The sequence below is a fragment of the Homalodisca vitripennis genome, chromosome 4, assembly GCF_021130785.1.
Source record: "Homalodisca vitripennis isolate AUS2020 chromosome 4, UT_GWSS_2.1, whole genome shotgun sequence".
Classification (NCBI taxonomy): Eukaryota; Metazoa; Arthropoda; class Insecta; order Hemiptera; family Cicadellidae; genus Homalodisca; species Homalodisca vitripennis.
Genome location: NC_060210.1, coordinates 107629144 through 107647383, shown reverse-complemented (window position 1 = coordinate 107647383; position 18240 = coordinate 107629144). Strand labels below are relative to the sequence as shown.

The 18240-nt window shown below is 34.6% G+C and overlaps 1 protein-coding gene across 3 annotated transcripts in view; it reads right to left on the bottom strand.

The window, feature by feature from the left end:
* The window catches only part of LOC124359929, a 51836-nt gene that overhangs the window by 10225 nt on the left and 23371 nt on the right, over nt 1-18240 (bottom strand). For 2 of the 3 annotated variants that reach the window (XM_046813078.1, XM_046813079.1), the window contains exons 4-12: nt 16275-16416; nt 15050-15146; nt 13334-13510; nt 12548-12712; nt 12161-12391; nt 10259-10460; nt 8677-8878; nt 6700-6851; nt 4342-4628 (exon numbers count right to left, since the gene is read on the bottom strand). In XM_046813078.1, coding sequence (XP_046669034.1) covers nt 4342-4628; nt 6700-6851; nt 8677-8878; nt 10259-10460; nt 12161-12391; nt 12548-12712; nt 13334-13510; nt 15050-15146; nt 16275-16416 — 1655 coding nt within the window. The remainder of the gene's footprint in view (nt 1-4341; nt 4629-6699; nt 6852-8676; nt 8879-10258; nt 10461-12160; nt 12392-12547; nt 12713-13333; nt 13511-15049; nt 15147-16274; nt 16417-18240) is intronic. The other variant, XM_046813080.1, reaches the window with a different exon arrangement.

Here is an 18240-nt window from a genome sequence, read left to right as displayed (position 1 = left end):
AGAATGTTTCTGTAGAAAATTAAACAGAAAAAATGTTATTTAAATCTTTTTGTAACTTTTAAGTACAATGTTTACTTTCAGGTTCCAAAAATGCCTAAAGAGATTCCCAAACCCCTCATAGATTATGCTCAATTTGATCCTGAATCTGCTCCAAGAATAAGTGCTTGTTCAAATAATGACTGGGAAGTGGCCAGAAGTGCTTACATCAAGTGATATTGACAGTTGTGTTAAAATGGACACGGCTTCAAAACTGTTACGAGGATCTATTTAAACGTAAGTCTGAAAAACAGTCTGGTATGGGCAAAGACTGCGAAGAAGGTTTTGTAATAAAATGTCATACAAATGTTTTTATACAGAAAACCCGAAATGGTAAAACCATGAAACTCCTACACTTTTCTCCCAATGATGGTCATATTTACTGTTATGTCTGTAAACTCTTCTCCCCAATACGCTCAGTTAACTCATGGTGGATATTGTGGGTGGAAAATGCTGCAGCACATCTAATTGAGCATGAAATGTCTAAACTTAATTTAAATGCTGTTATTGACTACGCAGGACTTACCATAAGATTTGATTAAATAGATCAAGAGCTTACTTATCAAGCGGAAAAAGAAGAAATGTACTGGTGGGATATCCTTAAAAGATTGATGTGTTGTTTAACATTTTGAGGAGAGAATGAAACCCTTGGATCATGGTGAATTTCGTAGAGCAAGCTGCGCTAGTTGTCTTAAAGCTGTAAGCTCTTTCGATTTTTTGGAAGGGATTTTAGAGCACCAGCACAGTATAACGAGTTTTAAAGAGGCCACATTCGAACACATGGAAACCGCAGAAGTGGTAACACCAACTCCTTATCTTCTACAATATATGAGGAAGCCGTAAACACAATAGGAAAACAAGTGTTTAATGGGATCTTATCTTGAATCAAGAAGTGTAAATATTTCTCAAATCTCTAGATTCAACACCCGAAGAAGGTTATGTTGACTAACTCAGCTTGGTCTTTAGGTACTTGGAAGATTTCATACCTGTTATAGATTTTTACATTTATACCTAATCAAGGGCACAAAGCAACAGACATGTTTAAGGAACTATGTACCTTTTTGAAAGAAAATCATCTGGACATCAAAAACTGTCATGGTCATTCTTACAACAACTCTGCCTCTGCCTCTGCAATAAGCAGAAAATAGAATGGGTTGCAAGCACTTGTTTTAGAAGGAAAGAGTTTAGCAGCATGGATAGCCTGTGCTGGACATTCATTGAATTTGTTACCACAAGCTGCAGCCGGTTGTCTTAATACTGTAAACTTTTTTAATTTTTTTGGAAGACATTTTTGTATATTTCACTGCTTTTACCAACAGTTACCAAACTCTAACCGAGTGCTTGAAACAAGCAGGAACTGAATAAAACGTTCTTGTACTAAAAAAGATGACAACAACACAATGGTCATCTCGAGCTGATGCTACCAAAGCTCTTTTGTGAGGATATCATGAAATAAAGTAGGCACTGGGGAAAATTACAGAAGACATGGAGGATCAAGGGATATCAATAGTGGCTGCTCTGAATTTAGTTCGAAAAATAAAAAAGTTGGAGATAGGGCTGTATGCCGTTTTTTGGAATGATATTTTGAGTAAAATAATGAGCCAAGAGACAATATTACAGCCTCATCATTGTTGAAATCTTTGAGAAGCTTGATTCAAGGTAAATGGGAAAATTTCGAGGGGTACGAACAGAAAGTTATCAAAGTAATTGATTGTCTAGAATGTGTAGTTGAATCAAAACATGATTATTCATGTCATTATTCAGATTGACAATAAATTAAGCTTCCACGATCATATTGAGCTCGTTTGTAGGAAACTAAGCTCGGGGATTTTTGTTATTAGAAACCTGTCAAAGTTTGCTGATACCAGAGTGACCTTGGCTGCTTACTATGGGCTTATCTACCCCTTTCTCACATATGCTGTAGTCATTTGGGGATGTGAAAGTGTACGTACAAAATTCGTTTTTAAACTCCAGAAAAGGGCGTTGAGAGCGGTTTTTGGGAAACCGTGTAGAGCTTCTTGTAGGTCGCTTTTTAGGGAGGCAAAGGTTCTAACATTCCCATCGATTTATATATTGTACTGCGTGACATTTGTTTACAAAAACCTCCACCTTTTCAAATCTCAAAATCCCCTACATCGTCACAATCTACGTCACTCCAATATGATTACCATTCCTGCCCATAGAACAAGTTTTTTTGAAAGACATTTATTAACCAGCGGCATTAAACTATATAATGCACTCACAGACTCTATGAAAACAAAAACAAGTCCTTCTTTTGAGAGGGAGGTCAAGCGGCATTTGGTACAGCGGGCTTACTACAGTGTCAGGGACTTTGTCGAGTGCTCTGGTCAGACTAGCTTATGTTAAGCTTTATGTTAAGACCAGCCACCTATGTAAGCTTTAGTTTGATTTATTTTAGCATTGACAAAAACTTTAGTGCTGTTTAAATTAATCTGACGTTTTTATATTTAATTTTATTGGGCTATTCTGAAAATAACTTAATGTAATTAACTATTACATAATATTGTTGACGCTATTTTGCAGTGTTCTACTGTCTGACAATAAAGAATTTCTGATTTCTGATTTCTGATTACAAATTGGACATGCTGTCTAATGATGAGGTGTGCAGCAAGCAAAACGTTAGTAGACAGCTATAACGAAGATCTAGCTGAAGAATCAGGCAATGAAGTTTTGCAATTCAAGAACTTTTCCAATCAGTTTCAAAATGAATATGAGAAAAGTTAAAAGCACATTCGTAAAAAAAGGTGGATGTATCAAGTTATGTTGGAACACAACGTAAAAGATTACTTTCCTAATGTAGAAGTGGCATTTAAGAATGTACCTTTCCCTTATAGTGACTAATTGCTCTGCAGAAAGATCATTCTATAAGCTGAAGCTGATTAAGAACAGATTCCAGTATGTCAGAAGACAGGTTAAACGTATTGGCTTTGCTTAGTATAGAACACAACATTCTGAGACAAGTTACGATGTCATGAGGACATCATAAACGGCTTAATTGCGGAGAAGCTTAGATAGAAACCAATCAGCAAGAGTGACTGAAGTGAACATGATTTGCTGTACATTTAATTTATGGCTAAGATTTATTCATAAGTAAGTACTTAAGTATATTGACTTGTGCTTTTCATGTTGACTTACCAATATGTACATTAAAGTGTTTAAGTTATGTTTACTTTTGTGGCTTATCTTTACCTAAAATAACCTGAGTTATAAATTAACAATATTAAAGTTATCTAATGTCTTCAATTTTCTAATCCATATGGGTACAAACATTATGTTCCAACTGATGAAGGATTAATATTTTCATGCCAGACAATACAAAATATACAAATCAATACAACTCACCATTTTACACCTAATTTTTTTCAAAATTTCCAACAGAGAGAGCCCCCTTTCACTTAGGCTCACACCGCATGTGGAACCTAGGAGCATGTATTTTCTAAGTCCGGCCTTTTACTAACCCAGCAGTAGAAACAGAAATAAAAAAATTCACTTGTTATTGGAGACCCACTTACTGGAGCAACTATACTTGGCGAGGGGAATGAATATGAGTAACACCCATTGATCATGCAGATGTTTTGCCTAAAAGGCAAGCAGAAAAATTTTTGTATAACAATAGATCAATCTAGTGTTCCTCATCAATAGTGACTTTTGTAATAAGTTTCTAATTTACAATATCAGAACCACCAAACCAGAACCTCTAAGAAAAGAACTACCAAAACGTCTTAAAAATGCACTGACCAACTGGCTACAAGAAAGACCATTTCATTCAGAAAATGAATTCTTAAATAATTTAATTTAATTAGAAACATGATATGTACTATTTGACGCGATGTACTATTCTCAACTGAATATGCCAATAAAGAATTTGTCTATTGTCTAATATATTCATAAGTCACAGAGAAGAGCCTTAGTTGTGTGGATTGATCCTATATGATCAGGACTTTACTGTCCATATTGTACAAATCAATAAGTCTTACATCCTTTGATAAAAATAACTGTAAAAGATGTAAATGAGTATGGGAGGGTTTAGATGCTCAAGAAACTCATCAACTACTACAGTCTAATCAGCACAAATTAATACACATAAGGGAAATCAGGCTTGAGAGGAGCAGACCATGGAGGTTATGAGTATCAAATATAGTTTATAATTTAATGAGTGCTTTTAGTCAAGGGAGCACAAAAGACCTAAGGTTGCAGTGCTATGGACTACAATGTTAAATTCACCTCAGGAGAAAACACAGTAAATCAATATAAATTGATATGAATGAATAAATAAAGACTTACCAGCTGAGCGGCAAGTTTGTGTTTGTGGCGAGCTAGTTCCAGACTAAGGCTGCGTGCAGCCATGGCCAACTTGACACTGTGTTTCCTTTCAGCATCACTACTGTCCGCATGCTCGTTGGAATCCAGTGGCACACCTACGAATGACTCGCTCAGTGTCCGCTTGAGCAGACTGCCGGCGAACTGCACTACCGCCATGTCCCGCAGTCGCTGCCTGTCTGCCTCGCCATCAATGCTGTCACCTGCTTCATCCAGCCACCGTCCAAGCTGCTCATACACCCCCTCCAGGTCTATTGCACAAAGATCTACTCAATTAATCTCAAAGAAAGATCTGCCGTTCAGTACGCTATGCATGTTTGAATATTTATGTAAAAACTAATATGGAGATTTATTTGCTCAATACTTCAAACTACATACATAAAAAAAGAAAAAGAAAATTGCACACATAAATTTGGAATCAAAGTTTTATTAATGTTTTTTTTTATTTTGATTTAAACTACTGTTGCATTGTTCCATTTTAGGAAGAAACAAATTTATAAAATAACTAAAATAAAGGTAAAAAATTAATAATAGGCTATAATAAAAATCTAGATAAACAATAACAACCAGTAATGCACATATGGCAAAAGTAAATGCGACTTGCGAGCAACTGACAGTACAGATAGCTGATTACAGCTTATTTTAGATTATTTACTGAGCAACGAAAACCTGTTTAAAATGTTCTGAAAAACATTAAGCGGTAGCACGAGTTTAAATAAGCAAACTAACATATGATCAAAAGGCCAAACCTGTAAAACGACTTTGCGATTCAATGTTTACTGAAAAACTATATATACACATGTATCAATACAGAGAAAGTATAATATTTCTACACCATAGTACACCAGTTGATGGCTCAGAGTATCCAGGTACTATGGTTTGGCAGCCAGCTGTTAGGATATGTGAGTAATAGTAAGGGTAAATAATCAGAGACCAAGAAGAGAGTATAGTATTGAACTGTAAACCACAGTCATATAGTATAATTATACAAAAAAATGTAATATTATAATTATAAAGAGGTCTAGTTAGGCAATGCTTATTATTGTCACGTAGGACCAACAGTGATTTAAGGCCCAGAATGTTTTTTCCCAGAAGCTAGAGCAGATGGCTGTTGTCGTCAAGGCCTTCTTTGATACCCTAACTAGGTGTGGTTTCCATGTCAATTTACCTCAATTTCCATGGTCTACGATTAGCCTGAGATATTTTACTTGTTTTGAAAAGTTAATGATCGATTGTCCTTTCAGCTTTAGGCTGTAAGAGCAAATTTCCTTCTTATGGTGAATGGTAAGGTTACAGTTTTGCCTGGATTTATGCTGAGTCTCGTGCTTTTGCACCAACTTCAGATATGGTTTTAGGCACTTTGAATGAGGTTGGAAATAACCTCCTTGTACCTTCCTCTTACCATGTCACTACTTACCCCTGGGCGTAAATCTCCTCCTTGTTAATAATGCTGTAAGAGCAATTTATTTTGCCTCAATCGTGCCTTCTATCCTTCTGACTAGGTTGTGTAGGACTGAGATTGTAGATGTGAGATTCATTTTTGATAGGCAAATTCATACTTTTGAAGTGGTAATTTTGATTTAAGTTTACTTCTTATAAATTGGTCTAGTACCTTCTCCAAGCCTTTCAACATGAAGGAGCTGAGACTAATTGGTCTCCAAGACTTTGGTAGATTGCTAGAACGCTTTTCTGTTTTGGGTATACAGAAAGCATTTATTTTTCTCCACTCACTGGGAATGTAACCGAAAGGTAGACTGACTCTGAACATTTTGTTGTTATAGGAACAATGTTGTCAATGCAATTTTGCATTAAAGCTGGGAAAATACCCCCCCTTCTCACCAGGAGATTTAGAGGGTGTTTACAATATAGAATAACCCATTTTATCTTTGTTTTCACAGAAAACTTTACTCCCCAGTCCTAAACTTCTACTGGTGTGCCACCTACATGCCCAGACCAATCCTTTGGTGGATGTTACTTGTGAGAACAGAACTGTGAAAGTGAGTTCCCAGAATTAGCTCTAGTCTCACGGCTACTCTCAGTGTAGGTTCCATCCTGCTTCAACAGTTTACGAAACCCATTTGAGTGGTCTTTTGAAAGTACTTTTGGGAGACCAGCTGCAGTAGGCTGATCTCTAACACTTTCACAGAATCTTTGCTAGGTCCTCTTTTTTGACCTCTTCAATTGAAGGCTGTGGCTAATAAGGGATTTTTCATGCTACTCCCATCTTGCATTGCGCTTATCTCTATTTAAAAGCCTTCTCACATTTTCCCTCATTTTCAACAACTCTTGACTAAATATGATTTATAAAAGATTAAAACACACCAGAGCTGTATTCTGTGCTGAAGCTGTATCGAGATGAGTTTCCTCTTTTGAATGGTCGACTGTACTCTCTGGGTTCTCTATGTCTTGTGCGGCCTCGATCATCCACCGATTCCTCCTCCAACATAAACCCACGAGAGCCACCTCGTCTCATCCTAAAACAATTAGATATCTAAATTAATACAAATACGCCATAGTTTAACTCTTCTACAAGTTCTTGTATTAATCAAATTAGCATTGACTGTTATATTTTTAATATATTTATTTTTTTATACTTAATTGGTAATTTAGTTTTAATATCTAATGCTGTTAAGAATATTAATGATAGAAACAACAAATGCTTTTTGCATTTAGAATTCATTACAAGAGAGTAAACAAGGACACAAATTGGTGAGAAAGTTTTACTGCAAGAACTTGTATTTGTTCTCTGTGAAAGGAAACTCTAGTTCTTAGCTTACGATGACCAATCACAGTTTTCATTATAGAAACTGTCCACTGCTTCTAACCTACAGCGATCGAGCAGCTCCTTTCCGATTTACCACGTAAACCAATATTAGGTAGAGATAAAAAACTTCTTTTTCTATTTTTAGTATTGTTCCTATCACATACTCTTACTCTAATAAACTAATGATTTAGTTTTAATAGATAACAACAAAACATCTAAAACGAATAAAAATAACTAGATTTTTATAAATAATTTAACAATTTTAGAGCAATGTACAGTGATTACTATAAGCAATTTAGAACAAAATAAATATTCATGTAATAAATGGTTCAACATCAACAATCTGAACAGTTAAGAATTTCAAACTTAACTGTAATGTTCCAGATTAATGTACAGCTTTGTCAAGAGAAATATATTACCTTTTCAGATTGATTCTAAGTCAAGCAGAAGAAAAGCTCTTTTTTTAAACAACTCCAGATGTGACAAAATAGAAATTCATAACTCATAACACAGTATTGTTTAAATGTGTGAGATTTAAAACTATTAAAACCCTCTCTCTAACACGAGGAGAGTTAATTTATTTACAATTGAATTGTTCATAACATAAAATTATTCAGTTAAAATGAAACGTGCATTATGTGTCTCCTACCTACCTTAACTTTACACAATCAATACTGACTCTTCTACTTTTGTTAAGTTTTTCTATTGACCCATGAGGACAAGCCAAATAATACTAAAATATGGATAGGCCAAGACTATGTTTTGAAAAATAGTATGCTTAAGCTTTATTTATGAACACTCTGCAAAAAAATAATTTATCAAAGATAACAATTCCCAAATTTGTTAACATAAAAAAGGTAATAACAATAAATACCTTGTGGTAAATATGTTCATAGTCAATTTAGTGATGTGTCAGTTCCATTTTGGCTTATTTAAGTTCAGGTTAAGTTCTGTTCATAATAATTGGTCTCTGATTTCCATTTCCATTTCAAATGTCTAATCCAATTGGATGCAATTTTAACATTGTTAATTTAAGGTTAAAGTCTCTGAATTTTGCTTCCTTGTTTTAAATTTTATGCCACAATTAATTTAGGAGCTGAAGGTAGTGTAATAGGTTTTTGGTTGAATTACTTAATCTCATAGACCAATACCAATTATCCTAAGATAGAAAAAACAAAAAGTACATTTTTTGTCTTTAATTTTACAAGCATTTATATAATTTAAAGTAGGAAATATCAGCAATTTTGTAACTAGACCCAAATCAATCTGAAAATAAAAATATTATTTTTTGTGATTTACTACTTCACACATTTTTAAGGGTTAATATTTTACTCTGAAAGTGGTGTATGGGGTTATGACTTATGACATGTGACTTTTCATGATATCTCAACTTTTAGTGAGATTAGATTATGTTACTGGAATGCTTTAAAACAGGCATACAAGGCCTAGGCAATTATACTAAATTCCATTTTCATGTACACATAGTGAGTTGTTTAGTTAATACCTTAACACTAAAGCAGGTGAGTTATACAGACCTGATATCGTTGTCAGCAGTGCTTGACCCAGTGATGCTGATGCCCACAGCATAGCTGGACTCTGAACTCTCACTGGACTGGGCTCTATCCAGTGCCTCTCTCAGCCTCTGAGCGAAGGTACAGCGTCGTTCCGGCGTGTCCAACTGCTCACTGTAATTCCTCGCTGGTTTCTCCTCTCCCTCTTCTTCCTCCTCCTCCTCCACTATCACATTAAGTGCATTTATTAATGAAGTAATAAATTAATCATCCTAAGTGTTAGATCATTTCTATTAAATATTTAGTTGTATGCCCAGTAAATTAAATAAGCATTTCTCTGCTAGACGCAACTGACTCAATTGACAACTAAAATGAGCTCTTGCTTTGATGGTTTCTAATCTATAGTTTCAGTAGGCTCATGAAATTTTACGAGCAAGCATTGAGATCAAACACAACTCGTTTATATACTCTAAACATGTGAGTTATTGGTATGATACATGGCCTCAGTTCACTAATGAACTTTATCAAATAAATAATGAGATGAAATGGCACTGAAACCATAGGAAAAACTACCTTTTTGTTTTCACTTGCCAATATATGGGTAAGATTAGATTTGGCACAAGTCATATGCCGTCATCAGACAAAGTAAAGATTTTTCATGAAGATTATACATCTACAGGGGTTGAAATAGGGTTGCAAATCCTAGAATACCTATATATTGTTTTTCTGTTTTCTGATTTCAAGGAAAATTAAATAGTTCTAACTGCTCTAACTTTATGGTTAATTGAATCTAACTTAAGAAATTATTATATGAAAGAAAGAAAGTAGATATTTTTTTGATTGAGACAACAATCCAAATGCTACTATGGCACTGGAAATATCTTAGATCTGAAATAGATTTCAAAGGCAAGAAGTACAAGCTTTTTAACTGAAGTATGCTTCTCAGAATATGTATATTCTTGCAAAAATACAAATGCTATCATGATTACTGAAATATATTTCGTTCGCTTCTATATATGCTAAAGCTGAAATAAGATCCAGTTGCAATTTTGTTTAACTCTTCTATTTCATAACCATGAAACCTATAATGTAACCTAAATATGCCTACTTTGGACTTCAACTTATGATTCCTGGCCTAACATAGTTTGAGTTACTGAAATTGTTGGAACTATTCAATAAAGCTTTATGAAATGTTGCAGAGAAATTCGAGTTATAACATTGGTTTTTATAAAACCTATTTCACTCTCTCACTTCAGGACTCCAAAACAATGCTCATTAAACCTAAAAGTCCAATTATTCTGAGATGGATCAGGACATTGGAATATCATCCAGTGTAAATGCTGAGTTTAGCTCCAGTTCACCTTCCTCTTAGTGCAGCATCCGAAATCTAACGCCGTCACAGACTCGACTCTTGGAATCTCAAGGCCTGTCATTGAATAAATCCTTCCCATCATAGCTGTGTTATATTTAGATTGTCCTGTGATCATTTATCTCAGGACTGTTTATTAGGGCATTTTATGTCTATGATGTCCCTGTTATTCAATAAGAAATTGTACGCAAAGCTGCGGGTTAAAGTTAGTTTACAATAAATGAGTGTGTAACTTACGAGTTTCACTGATGCTGGTCCGGGCAGAAAAGAACTCCCCTTCATCAGAGGAATGGCAAGAGGAGTAGCGGCTAGCAGGATTGCGAGAAATAGGCAAACATTCCCCTGACGAGCCAAGGAGGATGAACCTACGACGGGAATTGATGTTGGGCAGTGATTGAAGTGGCACATCATATCTTGGTTTCTGGACAGATGTTAGAGACTGGGACATGAGATTTAAACTTTAAATAAATATAAATAAAATTATTATTTTGAATAAAATGTAGAAATATATATAGAAGCCAAAGTAATAATCTGGTACAGAATATACATATTAACCTTTAATGAGACATGGTAATGAGACAAATCAATTCATGGGGTAGTGGCTGTTTAGTTCCAATTGTTCAAACTGATTGAGCTAACCAATAAAGCTGATTCAATCAGTTTGATTTGTTTTTTTTTTTTTAATAAAAATTGTAATAAAAAGTTTACTAAGGAACTTCATACAGGGCTGCATAAATTTATGAACTTTTAAATCAATTTCAGCCGTACTGATTTATAATATTGTAATTTTGTTTTACTCTATCGAAAAACACTCAAGTATTGTTCTGTAGAATGAAAACTTTTTACTAAGAAGAATACTGATTTAAAATGTAATTTTGTTTTACTTAATTTAAAAACACATGTATTGTCCTGTAAAACACTTTTTAACACGTTCGCTGCGGGCCACTGTCCGGACAGTTGTGCGACCAACCCTGCAGCGCTCGGCTATTTTGCCTGTTACATGCTTTGATCTTACGGTAGGTCTCTGAAACTTTTCAAACTTGTTCTATACAAAGTATATTTACTTTCTGTTAACTCAGTTCCGTCTGGAAATGCGGTTCAACTGTCCGCACATACAACTTTTGGCTTGTTTATAGCTATTATCCAGCAGAGTATAATTAAATAATGTTCCAAATTCCTCGTTCCTTTAGTTATTCCTTTGTTGAATAAACAGTGTGCATTAAAACCTAGGCTTTGTTTACGACTGAATAAATGACTAGTATTCTTTTGCCGGTGCGTTTTTGCCTCTTGGATGGCAAATTTTATTATGCTTGCTCAGTATATATAGACAACAACTACTACAATCCTCCCCAAGAAAGAGGAACCAGTTTTACTGTTTCAGAGATCTACAAAACTTGGGCTTCATCCTGACAGCAATAGGTTGAAAATGAAAACATGCCGAGTGTGTACCTGAGAGGGTAAAAAGTCACAAACAAGATATGTTTGCTTGTCACGTGTGGGAGAACCAGGTTTATGTACTGAAAAATGCTTTGACATCTTCCACTGAAGACTGCAAACTGGTAACAGGGAACTGTAAATAATTTTTGTGTGTAACAAACAGGCTTTTGTAATAACAAAAACAAACATTCTATAGTTCAACATTTTAGATTCCAATATAGATAATTTAAATTAATGACAATAATTGCAGTCATCTACTATTTATAGTTCCAATCCCTATTGGATATCATATTCTTCAGTTGAGATTGTGAAAGTGACTGTGTGATTTCAGAGAATAGTTGTCAATTTATCAATCTTTAATTATAAATATAAGGTTTTAAGAACTTGTGTCAAATGCTTATTCAAATCTAAGTTAGGAGTATATTTACAATTTACAAAGAATTTTGACACTCTTACCTGAGTCATTTAGGCTTTCTACTAAAATGGTGTGATTATCTGACATTTTAACTCAATTACTCAATAGTTCTTTATGCTTTGTGATACTTGCAAAGTAGAAATAATTAAGAAATTCTTATTTGGTTTATGGAGCATAACTGAAGTGTATCAATTGTGTAAAAAACTCAATTAAATTAGTTGACAGTTTTAAGAAGAAGTTTCCATCGAAACCAATTTAGCCTGACAATGTGTTCATGTTGTACAGACCTGCGGTTGTTGGAGAGGCTTAGCGGTGACGGTCTCCTCAGCCTCTGGAGGAGTAGAGCTGAAGGACTCTCCGATGGGAGATAGCCTGCGAGTGGCGGGAGGGGGTGGGAGCAAGATCCGCTGCCGGAATCCCAACAGAGACTTATTTAACTCCCTCAGGAAGTTGTCCTCTTCATATTGACTCAGCGGAAGCTTAGTATAGTTTTCCGCATCCATCAAAATAACACTTAACTGTGAACAACAGAAAACTATTTTGAACACCTTTTCCCAGTTAATCAAATGATTCTAGAAATAAAATGTCATGATAATATGCAAATTAATCGTACGACCACTAAAGACATTATTATTGCTAACTATGGTTCAGAAATAAGTAATAATAATAATTACCGTAACAGGTGTGTCCAATGGCTCCAGTACAGCCTTGTACCTGGGATCATTGACTCTGGCCACCTGGATGACTGAATCTAACGAGACCACCTCATTGTCTTCAAGAGCTTCACAGAACAACAGAGCTGACAGCACTTCAGGACAAAGGCACAACTGGAGACATTCCTGTTAACAAATACATGTACGTAAATACCATTATCACGTTTTGTAGGCAATTTACTCAAAACTCACTAGATGTAAAAATCTATTGAATGTTAAATTGCAAGAATATAACTTTAACTACTTAATAAAACTATAATATTAATGGGATTCATACCATGGTTTTTGCCCAATGAATCCAAAAGTTGGTGTAAATACCAAAAATCAATTTATGAGAACCTATGTTACGATCATTTCCACTATCCCGACTGTCATAAAATTAATAAAACCCACATTTAAAGACCTGGTGAATCCCAATTTGATCAGGAAATGTTTACCATGGTAAGATCCAAAACTCTAACATAGAGCTGTTAACACAAAACAAAGTATAGGCCCAAAAATCATTTATTTAGGAGTTTATGATCGTGTAATTTCTTTCAGTGAATGTAACATTTGTAGATACTGAAAAGATTAGATACAGAACCGTTATCAATGAAATATCATCAACAGCTAGTGAAGAAGTATTAGACTAAAAAGTAATAAAGAGATGACTGAACTTCAAAAAATCTAAACAGGGCGAGATTTAATATTACAATTTAGATGAATATAATAGTGATACACTATTCAAGAAATAATAAATAGACCAACCCAGGAACTGCCACCACCCAGGACCTGGCCTCCAATCCTGGAGCTGCTGAAGCAGACGACAAGATGATCACTGGTGGCCCGGTCCAGTCTTCCCTCATGTCGGATAATGAGAGGACACAACGGCAACCCACATTCAAGCCAGTCCTCAATAGTCAACCATTCCTTGCCCGTCATCACCTGTACATACACCCGTACATTTTCAAAACTTAAAACAGTTTCTCATGTTTCAAATCAAAATTTTAGAGGAGTACGAACCATCTCATGTACTAACTGATTAAACTGAAACTGCATACACTGTTGTAAAGTGTACCAAAAATATTTTGGACGATGGAGGAGAATATTATTATTATTATTAATATAATGTATAATACTATTCTTTTTTAAATTTTACACCGAATTTTACCTAAAAAAATAAATTGGTATTGATTAATAAAAGTGCGTATGATTACAAACTATAGAATTCAAATCTATTGTTTTCCACTCATTAAATTTAAAATTTGTGATAGATATCTGTCAATACAAAGTATATCTGAGATCATGAGGAGAATAGTTTTGTATTAATTATTATATAAACCCGACAGAGCAAATATATGGATGCTCTCTACTTTATAAATTTGTCTTCTTGTGTTACACTTGATGAAGTCCAATGTTTTCACTAGGACAAGGATCTGGGGAAACCTGTCATTGCCTGTTAAAACCCCTAAAGTCCTCTGAATGACATCAGAAGTGGCAGAATATTAAGGATGTTATAGCCACTATAGTGACACTATCTCAGTTATGTCACTTTGTAAGATCTCTGTTCTCTGTTTTAATCTTTACTAGTCAAAGCGGGCATGGAAGTGCTCTTTTCTCATGTTCAGGTCACTCCACCAACACCAACAACCATTCTCAGCAATAAACTAAACCTCAAGTTACAATCATATATTGACATTTGTGGTTATTGATGATGGTTATCCGAGACATCCATTGGGTTGCCTAGATTTAAGTAACAAGTCAGTTTAACAAACAACAAACCAGAGAGGAACCCTCCAAGGAAATGTAACCCCATAGCTGCCACTAAAGAAATACCCATTTATCATATTACTAAAATTGGTATAAGAATTCTATACGATCATACTCATTATTCCGCACCTAACAGGGCCTTATAAAATCATGTGTAGTCTCTCCATCCATGTGATAGAAAGGTTCTAGAGCATTGAAACATTTACATTGGTCTTATGGGTAACTATGATGGCACTTAGAAATTTGCAAAATAAACAGATCTGTAAAGAAAATTAGTATAATCATGTAATGATGAAGTTACTTTGTTGAACTAGTTAGTAAGAATTTTGATCATTCTGTTAGGTTCTTCGATACTGTAATTCATATTTTACTAGATTCTGATTGATGCTTATTTCAACATTAGAGCAAAAGAAACAAGAGCCCTCTGATATGCTCCAGCTACCTGCTGCCCAAACATATCAATAAGAGAATCACATGATATAAACATGTGGCTGCACAGAAAACAGCCCACTGTACAGGTAACTGACAATCTTGCAGTTCAAGTACTTACTCGTAATGCCTGCGTGGCCACACAGCCCATTGGACTTGAGAACACCAGATTACTGAAACTATGCTTGACTACTTACTATTATCTTTTCTGAAGCATGTCTATTCAGTTCACTACAAAACTTGTCAACAAACACAAACCCGTAGCAATAATATATCACAGCCTACCTGCCTTGAAAATATTATTTTTGAAGAAGGTACACCATTACCCTCTAAGAGATCAAAATAGTGGAAAAAACTCCTCAGTTTGGCCTTCTGGTAGTTTCTGAAAATAAAGGAAGAAATAGAACTATAAATATCAAAATTAAGTTGATTTGAACAATATTATAAATAATCTCACTACAGTGATGGGGTGTTATGGAGGTGATTTCACACCAAAAGGACACAAAAAATTTGAAGTTTGATAAGTACATATTAGTTTAATTAACAGTTCTGTCTACAGATATAAGAAACAAGTACAAATGTTCTTATTTAATATGCAGTATGTATTTCAAATGCATAGATTTTCAATTTTTAATGTATTCATACTGATTGAGAATCTTCAATTTAAAATTGATTGTACTTGACTATTGAGAAAATTCACTATAAATTAGTACACACAAAATTATAAACACGTAAGACTTTACTTGCATATACAAAAATAAACATTGATCTTAAAACTTTTGACAAAGCAATACACTAATATCCAGTCAATGTACAATAAGAATATGAATAAACCTGTGGTATAGACTGCATATAATGTGGTAAAATTTCCATTAATACTCAAATTACCCCTTAATTGCTATAAATGCGTTGATAGCTCCTGCTATAAAATGTTTCATACCCCCAAACCCATGACATGACTGAATCAGATGACTGTGGGCCAATATAGATAATGTTTTAAAAAAACTGTTCTAATTTACTTTAAAACAGGACATTTTTCCCATGTGTAAAATAGTAACAACATCAACTTTTACTTCATATGTCAGATTTGTTGTTTACCCAAATGACTAACTTCTGAAACGACACATTTTTATTGTTTCGTTGAAAACTACATTCTTCTAGATATCTTTTAATTTCGCTTTCATTAGTGCTATTATCAGTCATAATGCATTTAAATACTCAAAAGCACAACCTGAGGCTAGAGATATAGATAACTGATTGTGAGCACGAGTTTACTGTGCTGCCTGCACACATCAGATTGCTCAATAGTTTTCACCGTACAGGAAATCACTGTTAGACTTTAATAAATGCTCTTTGAAATGGCATAAACTATCTGTAATAAACTGCATGTTAAAAATATGTACACACAAGAGTAGCACTGAAGGCACTAGGCTAACCAGGTTACTTAGCAGTTAACCTCTGAAATAAACACATTAAATTTATAATGCAAAACAAATCCCTACTATCTTACTGGTCCAGGTGTTTGAAGAAATTGCTGAAGTTGAAGTCTTGCAATGTTGGGTGTGTTTTTAATGTCCGCTTAGGAAAGGTGGAGAAGAAAAGATGAGCGAGGAGAGAAGCAACAAAATCCCTATCCAGCTCAACACGATCCTCTGAAACATTTACAGTAAGGTTGTCTATGTCGGTATTTTTCAAGTAATACAAGTGAGATAAGTAAACACTTTTAATTAAAAGCATATATGCTAATATAAAATTTAGATATCTACAAGGTAACAGGCTTCACTGAGGTTCAATGCAAAATTTCATTTCTCTGAGGCGGTTATTAGAAAGTTCCCGGATTAGGTCTGCTATTTTTTTTTTTTTTTTTACCTGGGCTGTTATTATTGTTATCTCCTTTGAAATAAGCTCCATTTGAGTTGATACAACCCAGCGGTTTTCCATGTCTGGAAAGTGTCAAAAGCCAGACTTTCCCTAAGGCTGTGAGAACTTCCTGTGTTTTTATTCGTACGTCTTTAACTGTCAAAACGGTGACCTTTCATATGGATTTTCATTTTTTGGAAGAAAGAAAAGTCACAAGGGGCTAAATCTGGCGAATAGGCAGGATGTGGAACAGTAGCTATGTTGTTTTTGGCCAAAAACTATGTTGTTTTCATGGAAATGTGAGCTGAAGTGTTGTCGTGATGAAATAGCCAGTTTTTGCCTTTTCACAAATCAGGCCTTTTTCGGCGCACATTTTCCCTCAAAAGCCTCAAAACGTCACAATAAAAATCAGAGTTCAGTAACGTTAATTGGCACGAACTCATGATGGACAATGCCTGTAATGTAAAAAAAAATCACAAGCATTGTTTTTGTTGCACTTCTCACTTGTCTTGCTTTTTATTGGTGATTGTGAATTTTTCCACACTGATAACTGCTATTTTGTTTCTGGATCATGACCATAAAACCAACTTTCATCACCAGTTATGATCCTGGATATGAGTGTGGGGTCACTTTCAGATGTCTCTTTGAGTTCACTGCACATATCAAAGCAACGCTGTTTCTGATCAACAGTCAAAAGCCGAAGCACAAATTATGCAGCAATTCATGCATGGCTAGATTTTCGGTTAAAATGTCTTGAAAGCTTCCATAGCTAATACTGACAATACTACATAAGTCATTTATTTTCTAATGACGGTCTTCATGACTGAGTTGCCAAATTTTTTCCAACAATTTCATCTGATTTGCTTGTGGAAGGCCATCCTGAATGATCATCTTTAATTGAAGTTCTGTCAACCTTGTAACAAGCATACCCATTAAAATCCTGTGTTCTACTCAATGAATGTTCTTCAAAAGCTTCTTCAAGCATTGTAAAAGTTTTCATTTGTGATTTCTCAAGTTTAAAGCAAAAGCTTGATGCTAGCACATTGCTTGAATTTATCAGCCATCACAAAAATCGCTACATAATGATAACACACAATAACAAAGCACAACTTGTAGACATAATCTAACCACTCACAACAACAAACCTGGGCAAAATGACTCAGAGGCTATTGCAGCAGAGAATACTGGTGCACCGGATTGTATAGTACGTCAAACAAAATGGCGAGTACAGTTGGGGAACTTTCTGATACCACCTTGTATAGCTCTTTTTATTATTTCCCTTGAAAAACAAAAGATAAATTGTGAGAGCCTACAAAGTAATAGGGTTCAATGACTCTGAGCCCCATTTCATGGTTGGACACACACCATCATTGAACTCATTTTTGTCTATTTAGAAATGAAGTTTCAAACAAAAATTCAAGTCTACAAATAATTTTTCTCAAGATATCTTGCCAGATGATATATTAAAATTTTTGTGCATTAATTTAAGTTCCATATCAGTGTTTAAATATTAAAATTCTACATACCAAGTGACCGTAAATAGTGTTATATTTGTTGGGCTACATGTGTTAATATGTCACATGTTACAATCTCTTATGAGTGTACTGAGCTTGTTT